Here is a 14,004-nt window from a genome sequence, read left to right as displayed (position 1 = left end):
CTGCAGCACGCACTGTGCCACAAACGAGGGCACACGGCAGCCCCAGCGCTCTGCCTTTGGGTTTTGTCCTCCAGCAGCAGAGATAACAACTCGCTGTTTGCCTCATCCAGCTCCAAAAGCAGCACTTCAAAGGCAGCCCGTGTCAGACGCCAGAACACACCGCGGCTGAGGAGGTTCCCCGCAGGAAAGAAGTTAACACCTTACTGGGAGCGGCAGCGCGAGCTCCACTTGGAATCACGGAGCCCGTTCGAAAGGCAGCCGTTTCCCATTGTGGGCACAGCGCTCGCAATCCCGGCTTTCGAAGGGACTTTCTCCCCCTCATTTATTTCCGCAGCAGCACACGGAGCCCCCAACCGCCTTAGAACACCGCCGGCTGAGGCAACCTGCACCTGCCCTAGCCCAGCAGCACCACACGGGCTGCGGCTCCACACGCAGCGCGGCCTACGAGGCGACCCCGCGGGGCTCCTCACGCTGCCGGCCGAGCCGGAGCCCCGCCGAGGCGTGTGGAACAGCGAAGCTCCGTGCGCGCTCCCGCCCGTTCCCTCCCGCTCACCTGCGCTCGGCCGCGCGCCGCTCCGCTCCAACGTGCCGCCGTTTGCAGCGCCCGGCCAAACTCCCCGCAGCGCCCTATCAGCGCGCACCGCCCCGCGGCCGGCCGCCCCCCATTGGCCGCGCTGGGCCGGAGCCCCCCGCCCGCCGCCCGTCAATAGCCGCCCTCGCGCACGCTCCTATTGGCTCGTAGCAGCCGCGCCTCTGGTGGCGGCCGTTGGCCGTGAGGTGAGGCGGCGCTCGGTGGCGGTGCGACCGTCCGCTGTGGCGGTTGTGAGGGAAAACCCTCTTTTATTTTGAGGGGACGTCTGTGTGTGTTGTAAAGCAAGAAGCACGTGTGGGCTGGGGGCAGGCTGTGGCGTGAAAACACGGGTTTTTTGGCTGTTCAACTCCGCTGAGGAGCGGAGGTCTGATGCTTGTTTCAGGCTGTGACAGACACTGTGGGGATCAGAGTCATATGGGATCCCATGTTGGAGGAGAGCATCAATTCCAACCTGCTGGCTGTGAGGGGACAGCGTGAAGGATGGGCTGAGCAAGTATGTGTGGCTGCAGTCCCAGGATCACACTGAAGAATGCTCTCATTCCCTCAGAGCTTTGGGTTTGTCTTTGCACCAAGGCAGGCCTGGTTGCCTGTGGAGCAGGCAGCTTGAGGACACAACGTCCCTGGCTTCACACCAACTCAAACAAAGGCAAGGAGAAATCAGTTCAAATCCTGGCACCATCTCTGCTGTTCATCATCAATTCTCATTGTAATTCTGCTAGATGCACAAAAAAAGGCCTGTGCAGCAATGGCACCCGTCTCATCTCCGTGGTCTGTAGCACAGGTCCCTGCATGCAGTTATGCAGCTGGGTTTCAAATCCCTGGCGTCTTGCTCTGAAAGATCCAAATGTATAAAGATAAAAGCCCTGTTTCACAGGGACATCCGGTTTAACCAGCAGGGTCTTGCTCATACAGGTATAGATTAGTTTCTCTTCAGCAAGGAAACGTTCCGCTTCCAGTTCTTTTTGCCATAACTGCTGCCAATAAATGTTTTCAGGGGGTTCAGAAATCATTTGGGCTGCTTCACTTTAGACTTTGGCGTGCCCAGAAAATGACTGAGAAGTGCTGGGGATTGTCCCCTAAAGACCTGTCTCCTTTAACATCAGTCACTGTAATGAAACAGTGACACAGATTGAGAGTTGAAGCCATCTTTTCTTTAAGAACAGCTTGGGTCACAACACTCCATGATGCCATAAAACAGAGCAAGGCTGTGCTTGGTACTGCCAGCTGGAGTGATCTCGGTTCACCACCACTGAGGAGCTGCTCGATTGACTTCATGGCTGCTATATTCAGAATCCACTTGGCCACTTCTGACTTTTATGCTTTCTAAAATTAGCCAATAAAGCAATTAGAAATAGATAACAGAAGGAGAGAGCACTTCACCAATGAAAGAAAATAGCGTGGCATCATTTGGAGCTGGCAGCAGTGAAAATGAGCTGTACCAACCTACTGCCACTGAGAGCTATGACTGCAGGCACAGCTGCAGATGTCTAACGTGGTAATGGCAGAGAGGGACCTTTCCCCACGCAGTACAATCTGGCCTGAGAATGTGTTAAGACAAAAGGAAATGCCTCAGTTTCCTTTTTACATGGGGATATGAACTGCACTCCTGGCTCACTCCACTAATAGAATAACCACGTTGGATACAGGAGTGCTGCCCTGGCAGGTCCTGTTAGTAATGATTAGAGATTAGCTGGAGAATATATAGTTTTTGTTTTCTTGTGTGTTTTCTGTCTGAAAAGGCTGGAGCCAGCATTTAATTGTTTAAGAGTTACTTTGCTACTATCAAATGGGTGCAGACAAGCAGCTTGTGTTGCTGGAGGAATTAAAATTGCACCATGCGGGTCCTGCGGGAGTGACTGGGGAGTGAATGGAAAGCTGAGGCTCCCCAAAGACTGCGTATCTTAAAATGTGAGCAGGGAGATAGAAATAAACCCTCCTGTGATTTCTAAAGCAGTTCTGAGACTATTAGGGATCCCCGCTCAGAGGCTGTGAATGGGATCTTCTACAAAGAGCATTTTCCTAATTTCCTATTCTGTGTTTAATCATTCCGAGGTAAGATTTGAGGTTTAACATTACAAGTGGCTTGACAGATTAAGGAGGCAGAAACAATCCCCTGCTCTACTTGCAGCGCTGCCTGCAGACTGACCTCGTGTAAGAGGGTGCAAAGGTTAACCCGAGCACTCCTGTTTTGCTGACTCTCATCTTCGGCAGCTGAATCTTGCCAGGCAGGGCTGAGCTGCGGTCTGCCAGTCCCCTCTGCTGGCTGCGGCATGCTGAGGACTGCGCTGCACTGCACGTTGCAGGATGCCAACATGAGGATTAACAGCCCTGAACTCAGCTTCATCTCTGCACCACCACTACAAGCACCCAGCACCTCTCTTCTAGGGCAGCAGCAGGAGAAAGAGTACCAATAAAGGGGAACCAACTGGGTAATCTTAAGAAAAAACTTCAAAACCAAGGCATTCTTCTTGGAGCAGATAAGCTCCGCACTGGGAATGTACGGCTAGATGTCAAATTTGTTGAGCTCATGGCCAAATTTAATGGCCTCTGTGTCCCATAGGAGCCACGGTGCCTGCTCCCACCCTGACATATTGCAGCCATGAGCTCAGCATCCCAACAGCCTTCTGCTGCACCGCAGATTGCTGGCAGATCTGTAGTGTGGACAGGGGTTGCTCAGGGTGGTTTTGCAGCTGGATGCAAGGAGCTGAGGAAAGCAGCAGCAGCACCAGCAGGGCTGGCACTGGGCAGCAGCTCCTGATGGCTCCCAGCCAGCCAGCTTGTCTGAGACGGAAACCCCAGTGAAAAGGCTGATAACAGCCCATGTTTGTGGCCAGAGGCCCAGTGGCCCTGCATGGGAGGGCAGAGCCCAGGGGAGGCTGCAACAAGTCCAACACGGAGGCTCCGTGCTCTAACGCACTTCACAGCATTGCTGTGTGTGCACAAACTCCCTGGTGCCAAGAAGCAGTGCACACCCTGTGCCCTGCCTAGGGCAAGCATGGGCACTGCAAAAGGATGTAGTAGAAAAACTAAAGGTTTATTATTATTATTATTATTTTTAATAAAATACATTCTTACAAAATAACTCTCTCTCTCCCATGCTGAGGGACTGAGCACGGTTCTGACTGGCTCTCCTTCCACCCCCTCTCCTCAATCTGCATCTGCTCAAGGCTGCAGGGGCCTGGGATGCAGGACACCTTAGCACAGGTCCAGCACCCCACACAAGGCTGGTGGAGGTCCCGTGGGTGCCTCAGTGAGAGCAGGTCCCCAGTGTCCCGTGCAGGTGCCACCTGCTCCAGCGTCCCAGCAAGCCCTGTGCCCAGAATTCCTGTGAGTCGACATCGGACGCTGCTCCTGCTGCCTTGAGGCTGGTGATGGGGATGACGACTGCGTTTTGGAAGAGGAGGAGGAAGAGGTTGCAGGTCTGTCAAGCAGTGTGGAATGCTGGAGAGAAAGGGGCACTATGGTTTTGGGTGTCCTGTCCCACAGCTGTTTTCCTTCCCAGGACAACCCCTGAGACCCACCACCCCCGGACTGGGGTAAACCCTGCTCACCTCTCACGGTGCGTTGTCCAGCTCCTCCTTCTCTTTCTTAGTTGACTTTGACTAAGAGTTAAACAAGAGAAAATGGTGATGCTTTTAGAGAGCTCCCCGCAAAGGAACATGCAGTTGGAAAGCACCAATTCCTATCACCCAGCATGTGAGATGAATTTAAAGGGATCTGCTTTCACATCCTATGAAAGGATATGGAACACTCCATGGTCACGGGGATGTTCTCAGAAAGTGATTTGAGAACGTCATTTTGGAGAGGATACAGGGGCTCTGGGTTCTCACCCTCTCAGGACAGTGCCTGGATGATCCCGGATGCATGCACCCTCACTCACCCACCCATGGGAGGGACATGCCAGTACTCACAGGCTCCTGTTCTGCGAACTTGAACTTCTTCTGCTTGTAGTAGTCCCGTCCTTGGAGAAAATGCAGCAGGAGCAGGTCACAGAGGACAGAGGCCTTGAAGCAAATCATAGGCAGGGTTGGGGCTGCCCTCCAGCTCACCGTGCCTGCTATGCTTCCAACCCAGTTTGCCCTATGAACTGGGATCATTTCTTGGTCCTGAAGAGCACACAGCCTCCAAAAGCCGGTTTAGAACATTTAGGACAAAGCAATTTAAGCCATCAGAAATTAAGCGCTTCCCATTTAGGTAAACGCGGCACCCACCACCCTGAGGATCATGCAGAAGAATCTGTGTTATGCATCAAGATCAGGATCCCAGGACACTCTGTAGGATGGCACTCCCCACAACAGGAGTTGTGTCACACCTCCTTCCCCTGTGCCCACCCCCTGAGAATCACAGCCAAGGGTAATGAAGCTACATGAAGGCTGGAAACACCCAAACTTACCACTCCAAAAATACCAATCCCAGAGCCAATTGTGGTCATGGTGGGGATGATGTCAAATTTGCCCGCCTGCATAAAATGAGACAGAAGTGTTGTCTTGTGACAGTGGGCTCACAAGGAAAGGATGTGACAGCTCCAGGTAGGGCTTGGCTAAAGAACCTTGCAGAAATTCCAGCTGCAGAGCTCACCACTGCTCAGAGAAACAAGAACTGAGTAATGTTTTTAAGCACATTGGTCAGAAAAAGAGTAGGATTGGTTTGGGTTTAGGCACACAAATTGAAATTATTTTGCTTCCTATATTTGTAACTAAATGAAAAAGGGGCACCCTTTAAATGCTGCCAGTGGGAGCACCACAAGGAAAGCCCTTACCTTGCCGTTCACCAGGATGTCAAATCGGATCCCAAACACCTTGTACAGCGTCCTCTTTTCTATCCCGTCTTCTCTGTAGTATTTGGCATATCTGTCCCATTAGATGGGGAGTGTTAATGGTTCATTTGGGTGCCTACAACCCCCTGTGTCCCCATGGCACTGGGACATGGGGCAAGATCTTCTGCCATCCACTGGGTGTTGTGGGATCCCCAAAACCATCACCTCCAGCTTCTGCCTGTAGGAGGAGTGCCCTCACCTGAAATTGAAGCCTGGTGAAACGTTAGTGTTGTCATTGTACAGGCCGTGGAACTGGTAAATAGGTTTGCAGTACTGGATAGGCCAGTCGAGGTCACAGTTCCAGTCGATGGTGATGCCCACCACACCGCCCTGCAGCCGAGAGAGCGGTCACTGGGGCTGCACTTATGACCAAGTCCATACCCTCTTGTTCCTGATCATCATGCGAAGCCCAAGGAATGATTTAGTGGATGGCAGCCTTGCCCAAGGCAGGGGGGCTTTAGCACTAGATGATCTTTGATGTCCCTTCCAACCCAAGCCACCCAATGATGCTGATTCTATGAGTAGAGCTGCAAATGAGTGCTCTATAGCCCCTATGGAACAGCCTGTCCTTGCCTGATGTCGCCCATGAGCTTTGCCTCTAGTTTAATCTCACTGCATCAAAGCATTGCATTTCATGGCTTACATTTCAATTTAAATTAGAAAAGGGCTACGTCCAAAGAGCTTCATATAATAAGGGATTTAATCCAGGCTCTTCTGTGCAGCCCTGGAAAAGCACATCCCTTGTCCCAGTGACAGCAGCCCCTGTGGGTACAGGGGACAGCAGCAGAATCTTCCTTACCTTCACAGCCAACGTACTGAAATTTTGACCCGATTCCCTCACGATATATCCCAGGTTGAACATAGGGCACAAGGAGTCGGTGACTTTGTGGTACGTGCATTTCTTCAGGTACTGCGTGGTGATGCTCTCCACTAAGTTGCGCCTGGGAATGACAGAAGAGCAAAAGGGAGTCTGAAGATCTGAATCATTTTAATAGCAATGGAGGTGACTGATCCCACACGTTGCTCCAGCTCATAGATAACATGTTCCACAGCATCCATAGCACTTCTCTGCCATCTCCTCTAGAAGGGATGACGATGCCTTGCATGCCGCTCAGCTCTGCCCTTTCTCCCCAGAAGAGCCTTTCCAAGAAGCCTCCCGATCCAGCTGGTTTCATAAGCGTCATGCTTTGGTCAGCTCCATCCCATCACTTCTGCTCAGCACTTAATTAGTGGCAATGATCAAAGACAGGAAGTCCCTTCGTGACCCCAGCTGGCTGTGGCTGCCCTCGCTTCCCAGAATCTTCTGTCCCCTGCCATGTCCCACTCGTGCAGCCCCAGTCACTCTCCCTACAGAGTGGGGATATGACCGGCTTAGTAAGGAATTTCCCAAGCTCAGCACAAATAGCTTCTCCTAATTTGCTCCAAATCAGATATGTGATTGTTAGCATCATAAATCCCTTTACATGTGTGCTGGTGTGTCTGACCCCACATCCTGCTGCTCTGCATTTTTGAGGCAGCAGGCTTGTCCTGGCTGCTCACACCACACTGCCTCATGCAATGTTTTACTGCTTTCTTATGGGGAAAAGCAGGGAGAAGAAAGGGAAGGGAAGGAAGGGAAGGGAAAGAGATTAATTTCAGCAACCCCCTTTCCTACAGCCACCAGCCAAACGGGGACAGATGTGAAAGGGAAAAGTTCATCTCCGCCAGCTCATCTATATGGATGTTGCAGTCAGACTATCGTGAGCAGGTTGGTGGGGGATGCCATCCTTCCTCTATGCAGGCAGATGCACCCATGGCTTCCACTTAGGGCCATGGCCAAACAGAAGTCTTCCCCCAGACCAGCCTTACCTGGACACCTTGAACTTGGGGAAGGTGATGCTGTTCTTGATGAAAAGAGTGAAGTTCTCCGCTTCTGGCAACAGGGCAGGGCTGAAAAACACAAGTGTGGGCACATGTCCACGGCAAGGGGGAAAAGGACTCTGTGTGTGCTGGGAGGTGCTTCATGGTGATCCATGGAGATGGGAGTTGGAGCTCATGGCAGAGCAGAGTGTTGCTGTGAGGGCAGAGAGAACAGAGCAGGGCCACAGGGCCATGCACAGAGCCCAGGATTGCTCTGCTGACCCCAGCAGGGTGGGAAATAGCGCAGCAGCATCTCTGCTTACTTGGGGATGTAGTAGTCCACTTCAGCAGGGCACCAGCTGAAGATTTCACAGGTCTTCACTGAAGTGTTGAAAGGAATGCATTTGCCTGTCATGATTCCTGTGGGATAGAGATAGCTGCACACATCCCTGAACATGGGGGAACTCAGCTTAATGCTGGAATTTATGGGGTCTGGCTCAAGTTCCAGCTCTGCCAGAGATGTCCAGAGCACCACATACTCAGTTCTTTGGGGCCTCTTTACAAAAAGCACAATTAATGGTGTCCAATTATCTGCTAGAAAGCTATCAGTTTGGCTAGTCAATTGCCTTGGCTAGTTTTGTAAGGAAGGGATTTTGCAGCTCAGACATCACTTGGAAGAGGAAAGCAGGACCAGCCCCAGTGGGACCCTCTCCGGGGATGCTGCACCACAGCAGCAGGTGACTGTACCTTGCCCCTGGCGGCTGTACGTCCCCTTACTGCAGTCGCTGTCCTGCCTGCAGAAACCAGCATCTGGCAGCTGTTTGGAGAAAGGCACTGAGCATTGTGTCCCAGCCTCATATCCGTGCTTTCTGTCTGTTTGTCCCATCCTGGGGACAGAACTCATTCATACACCTCTTCCCAGCCAACGGCATCCAAAGTAAGCAGGGAAAAGATGAGGATTTTTATTTGTCAGTTCCTCGCTGTCAGAATTACTTGCCCAGTGCCACCACCACAACCCCCCCAAGTTACAGAGGCTGTGACCGCTGAAGGAAGCAGGTGTGTTTACCTCAGGGCAGGTTCCTTGTTTCTGTCCAAGGGTGATAATGAAGTTGGTCATCACCACAAAAGAACTGTCCCCCTGCAGAGACACAGCCAAGGAGCTGATGAGTGGCAATGTATTTTGGCAGTTCCTTTATAGAGGAACCTGTCCTGCTGGCACAGGAGACACTAAAACCACCAGGGCCTGGCTGGCCTTGTGGCTTCTTCCTCCACAAATATGGGTTCTCTTTGGGGTACTATGGTGTCACCAGCCCCAAAGATGATACAGGACCATTTCTTCCAAAGGTGCTGGTCTGAGGTATTGTAGGAGCTTTGATCCTTGGTTAGGTGACATCAAGCATGCCCCATCAATGCTGGTGGGCCCCAGGCATGGGATGCTCCCAGGTGTGCTACGTGGCAGGGTGTTATTGTGGGAGCCTCCTGCTTTTCACCATGGAAAGCCCATGTGTTGCATGGGGAAATTCCTGGTTGGGGTGACAGCATTTCCCATCCCCTCCTGCCCCCTTACCTGGGGTGGGAAGACGTAATCCACCACATCCCAGATGTGTGGACCCAAAGTGCTCTCATTGGTCAGCGTCAGGCCCTTGAGTTTCACTGACACAGAGCTGATGATGGTGTCCTGTGACTGGTAGCCCTTCTCGTAGAGGAAAACCCACCTGTATGGGGAAAGGCAACTGGGTGAGGATGGCAGCGTGGGCATGTGAGGCACCCTTGGACAGGGCAGGATGAGGGACATCATGGGGGATGAGGGCAGATGCTACAGGCACATTTCTGTGGCCCAGGTACCATCACCAGGGGGGGATATTTCCCAAATTTCCTATTGCTGGAGCTCAAGGCATATGTTATAGCTGCAAGACTCTACCCGTGCCTCAGGCTCATTTAAATTGTGATGTGCGATGCACTTTGTGGCTGCAGGCACACAAAGGCAGATGGAGCAGGATTCGTAGGCATTTGGGACCTAAGCCTATGGTGGGTTTGTAGCAAAGGCTGCAGGATGCCTGCATCTCCCAGCTGGTGGCTGAGACCAGCTCCTGGCACTTTTTAACCCAGGGCATAAACAAGCTGCCACTGGATTCGCTCTGACTCGGGGAGACTATAAACACGGGCAGGCGACCATTCTGGGTAGCATTCCCGGCACTAAAAAAGGAGCGGTCTGGTTTTCGTCCCCGCCTGGAGCTCTTCCCTGCATCTGCCGGCCCTTCTGGGGACATCATGAGGATGCTGCTTTCTGGTGTGCCCTGAGAGAAGAGAGCAGCACCCAAGGATGGAAGCAGAAATCATGCACTGCTGAACAACTCTCCTTTTTCACCCTAAACTGTACAGGATTGTTCTGTTTATATTGGGCATCTTCTCCTAGCTGTGGGCTGGGAGCTGGGCAGCCCTACATTTGCCTCCATCCTGCATGCATCCGTGCCAGCATCCTCCTCTGTCCCTGGGCATCACTTCCCCTGGTGTTGGCATTCTGTTTTCTCCCTGCTGCCCTGCCCACTGTTAGCTGTTACTTAAGCTGTGGTTCCTTAGGAAATCCTGCGGTGAGCAACCGCCCCTGCGTGTTCACCATTTGCCTGCAGCTTGGGCTGAGGTCCTGGTGAGCCGGACAGGAGTGAATCGGGGTTCCACCTCACAAAGGGCAGCCCTGGGGCGCTCCTCTCAAATTCCAGGTACGGTGAGGAGAGACCATGGTGGGCACTGCTGCTCACAGGGCACTCCAGTCTTACTCTGAGCTCCATGTCCAATAGATCCTCACTTTTCCCCCAGTCCTTACTCTGCTTTTCCCGCTGTGCCATGCCTCCCCTGTCCATACAAACCTCTCACAAGGATTCTTCCTGGACACAGATGCTGCTTTCCAGTCCGTTAGTGCACAGCAGCGATTCCTGCATCATTCCCAACTCTTGTGCTCTGTAACACTGCACCTTGTGCTGGCAAATCCCCATTGCAGGAAGGATCCTGATGGTTGGAGCCAGCCCTGAGCAGCCTTACCAGGCCAGGGGCACCTGAGAATGTGTGTCCCCACTTAATTCTAGTCCACCTGCCCCTTCTGCACCCTGTTTTTAAGCTGCTCTTGGGGCTGCCTCCTACAAGCAAAGGAAAACAGGGCCCTGGAGCGTGGCCTCCAGCAGCCAGGGAGGGCACAGGGAAATTTATGGTCCTGTCTGCAGCCACTTGGGGCTCACAAATCACCACGCTGGCCCCAGCTGCTTCTCATTTCATACGAAGGAAAATAAAAATAACAACAGATTCTCAGGCCAGCAGCCAGCAGCTGGAGCAGAGCAGAGGGCGGCTCAGCGAGCGCCGGGGCTGGGCAGGGATCGTGGCTCTGAGCCGCTGCGATGGGAATGATGTGGGGAGCAGCCCCACAGCATGGGGTGACCACAACATGGGAATGCGATGCTGACACCATTAACCCCCCCATGCTGGGATATAGGGGTGATGGGAACCTCCTTCCTCTCTCCGTTCCTATTTCTCATTTAGGAAAGCGAGCTCACCCTATGATGTACGCCAGGACGACGAGCTGGATCAGCCGGAAGGTCAGTCCCACCTTCTTGTTCCTCACCAGCACCATGCGGGGGGTGTCATACTCGAAGAGGAACGAGGAGATCTTGTCCATGCATCGCTGCCCCATGGCCATGCCCAGGCTGTGCTGCTGGCCCCAATGCTTGCCACCGCCACACGGCTTGGGCTGTGTCCGCCGTCACTCCTCTGTTTGCAGAGGGATTAAAATATAAATAAATAGAAAGATAAGGATAAAAAAAAATGCTATTGGCGGTGTGCTGTGCTCAGCCGGGCTGTCAGGCTTCCTCTTCTGCACAGAGACGGGTTTTCCTCTTCCTATAAGTACTGGGCTGGGTGCAGCGGTGCCCTACATGGTGCGGGGGTGGGACGGGTGCTGGAGCCCTCCCTGGGGCTGGGGGGGGGCTCAGGGGCAGCGGGGATCAGAGGCACCCCAGAGTTTGGTGCCAATGGTCCCTGGGGTGGATTTGGGCTGTGGGTCTCCCACTCTTGTCCCTAACCTATATCCCACTCCACATTCCAAAGGCCACTTCTGACCCCACCTCACCATACTAATGGGGGCACAGGAGCCCGAGCCCAGCACTGGGCACTCAGCCACAGGACCCCAGCCTGGCTCCCTTCCACAGCTCAGCTGCCCCACTGGGGATTGGCTGCAACCCAGCATTCGCAGGGGCTGAGTCGGGCACTGCGAGGCATCTCCAGCATTTCCTGAGAGGCACGGCTGTGAGCAGGGCTGTCGGGATGCAGGCAGGGATGCTGAAGGCTGGGGCACCATCATGGGCAGGGGCTGGATCTCCGTGTGCTGAGCTGAAATTCAAGGCCTGACACTGCTGCAATGGGCAAAGCACAGAAGTGTTGGCTGCAGGACCCCATACCTGCGCTGCATCCCATCAGCCATTCCCTGGGGTGGGGGCTGCTTTGCTGTAGGGGGAGGTTTTGGGGTGTTGTCTCCAAAGCTCCCCAGCAGTGCCAGCACTCCCTGTTGCACCCCTGCCAGTATAGGGGGCAGCTTCTGGACATACCTGAGGGGCACCAAGATAGGAACATGGTTCTGCTCTGCCTCTGTGTTGGGAAACCACTTTTGAAAACACAGAGAAGTTTCCCCTGATGGGTTGGATCTTCCAGAACATTCCTGTTAGCCTCACCTAATTGCCCTTTGCTTGGCATTGCGCTGCCGTTGGCTCAGCATGCTGTCACCCCACAAGCACAAAGCGAGAACGCTGCAGGAAATGGGGAGCATGGGAGAAACCCAAAGCCACAAAGCCCGAGGCCCAGGATCAGATGCTCAGTGGCATGACTGCATCCTGACCCCAAGAGACGTGAAAGCAGCCACACAAAGAGCCAAAAGCAATGCAAAGAGCTGATGCTAATCACATAAGATTGAAGGCCGATACCACTATTGAGAGGAGCAGGCAAACCTTATAAGCTGAGATATCTGTCAGGAGAGCAGCAAATAACTTACCGTATGAAACGAGGCCTTTTAGGGAAGGCGCTTCACCCCTGTGCCAAAGCCATGGGGATAATGAAAATAGGACAGCTAAATTTAACAGCAAAATGACTTGTAAAAGAGTCACTTCCAACCTTCTCCCTGGTACTTGGAGTCAATAAAATGGTTATAACATGGATTTAGCAAAAATAGTTTCCATCGGGAGATAATGGGCACCACCCAGAGTGATGTCCCTTGGAGCCACATTGCAGTGGACATGCAGCACCCATGCACCACGCCTGCAGCACCCAACTGTTGGCCAATCAGCAGCCAAAGCTTGGCTACTGCACCTGGCCCACGCCATGGTGCTTGTGTCTCCCTGGGCTGAATGCTTGCTAAATGACTTTATGGCAGGGAGTGTGATGGCATTGCCAAGCTACCTGTCTCCATAACAATGCGAGGTGGCACCGAGCGGTGCCAGCTGGTTGGCATATCTGCGTGCCATCAGCACTGTTTGCTGTGATGCTTCCCCCGGAGATAACCCTGCAGCCTTCCAGATGGTGGCCATAGGGAAGCACTTTGTGTGAGCCTATGAATTAAATTGTGTTTGTATGGGAAGTACCTGCCCCTGGGCTGTGGCTGCCTGCAGATCTTCACTGGGTTCCTGGAGCCATGCTGCTGTGCAGATGCTGGAATCCCTGTGCCAGACTGGTGCTTCTCTCTGTTAAAGTTCTCTGGTGAACATGTAACTGCAAGGGCTAACACAAAGACAATTGGAAAAACAAAACAACAGTGGGGACATAGCATAAAACTGGGCAGAGGTGAGGGCAGTGAGTCCATCAGCTCCATGCTGGGAGTTAAAAAAGCACATAACAGCAAACACTGCACTAACACCCCAATGGTAGCACTTAGGACCAGGCTGCCTAAATGCTTGGTTAGGGTTAAGGTTAGGGCCACCCTCCTTTCCTGGCACTGCCAAGTCCTCAGCACCAGGCTCAGTTGCATCCACTGTCCCCATCTGTTCTAAGGGCTGGGATTGACCCGGGAGAATCCTGGCTTCACTGCTCATTGCACGACCTCTGCTTGGGGCTGCTCAGAGAAAAAAATATATAGTATTTTTAACAGGGACATCTGGGAATGCGAGGGCATCCTCACTTCACAATGGAACCTGGATCACCAAAGGGTTCAAAGAGTGGGTCTGAAAGCTACCACACATACCCTCATCCCATAAAGCAAAGCTGGGGTTGGCACTACCCAGGCTTTCCAGGCTCCCAGGCATTGCTTTTCCAAAATATTCTAGTGGGGGGGTGCTGGAAATAATAATAGATGAAGTTCATTACACAATCCAGACTCACGCTTGGCAGCTTCCAGCGCTGAGCTCTGAATTTCAGCGCAAAAAATGTGCAGCACGCTACAAATCTGGGGGCCGGGGGGAGAGAAACACAGTGACAAAGTGGGGTGGAAATATGACAGTGGGTGCAAGGGAGAACTGTGCTGGCTGAGGTCACCAGGCAGAGCCCCTGCATGTTGGTGGCTGCTCCCAGCACTTTTAGCTGCCTGGAGCCCTGTGCTCCCACTGGCTGGAGGAGATGCTCCCACTGCCCATAGGAAGGGCAGGGAAAGAAAAACCCAAAACTGGCAGATACGTACAAGCGCGGGCTATGAAACGGCATGTTCAGCTTCCTTTCCAATTTTAACTTGTCCTTGACCTCCCTTCGCTCCTTCCCAGCAGCGCTGGCTCTGCACAACGCCCCAGTGCAG

General features: G+C 53.1%; 2 protein-coding genes across 3 annotated transcripts in view; both read right to left on the bottom strand.

Moving 5' to 3' along the window:
* CAMKK1 (calcium/calmodulin dependent protein kinase kinase 1) overlaps positions 1 to 691 on the bottom strand; it is a 65,629-nt gene extending 64,938 nt beyond the window's left edge. For both annotated transcript variants that reach the window (XM_072353289.1, XM_072353290.1), the window contains exon 1: positions 554 to 691. The gene's annotated coding sequence lies outside the window, so the exon portion shown is untranslated. The remainder of the gene's footprint in view (positions 1 to 553) is intronic.
* A 3,455-nt stretch (positions 692 to 4,146) lies between these two features.
* On the bottom strand, positions 4,147 to 11,066 carry P2RX1 (purinergic receptor P2X 1). Its single transcript, XM_072353643.1, has 12 exons — positions 10,793 to 11,066; positions 8,815 to 8,962; positions 8,314 to 8,385; positions 7,995 to 8,064; positions 7,571 to 7,667; positions 7,257 to 7,337; positions 6,208 to 6,349; positions 5,608 to 5,738; positions 5,352 to 5,442; positions 4,986 to 5,051; positions 4,504 to 4,596; positions 4,147 to 4,194 (listed from the first exon to the last, which is right to left on the bottom strand). Exons 1-12 carry the CDS (start codon positions 10,933 to 10,935, stop codon positions 4,147 to 4,149), a joined length of 1,182 nt encoding a protein of 393 aa, XP_072209744.1. The 5' UTR covers positions 10,936 to 11,066.
* Between the last annotated feature and the right edge of the window lie 2,938 nt (positions 11,067 to 14,004).

The sequence above is a fragment of the Excalfactoria chinensis genome, chromosome 19, assembly GCF_039878825.1.
Source record: "Excalfactoria chinensis isolate bCotChi1 chromosome 19, bCotChi1.hap2, whole genome shotgun sequence".
In the NCBI taxonomy this organism is placed as follows: Eukaryota; Metazoa; Chordata; class Aves; order Galliformes; family Phasianidae; genus Excalfactoria; species Excalfactoria chinensis.
Note: the sequence above shows the minus strand (reverse complement) of the source record. Positions and strands in the feature narration are given on the sequence as shown.

Coding starts and splice junctions, on each gene's coding strand:
- P2RX1 (XM_072353643.1), bottom strand. CDS start 10,935: ATGGCCATGGGGCAGCGATGCATGGACAAGATCTCCTCGTTCCTCTTC. Junction 8,065..8,313: donor AACAAGGAACCTGCCCTGAG/GTAAACACACCT, acceptor TTCTCCAAACAG/CTGCCAGATGCTGGTTTCTG. Junction 7,338..7,570: donor GTGGACTACTACATCCCCAA/GTAAGCAGAGAT, acceptor TGTGTTTTTCAG/CCCTGCCCTGTTGCCAGAAG.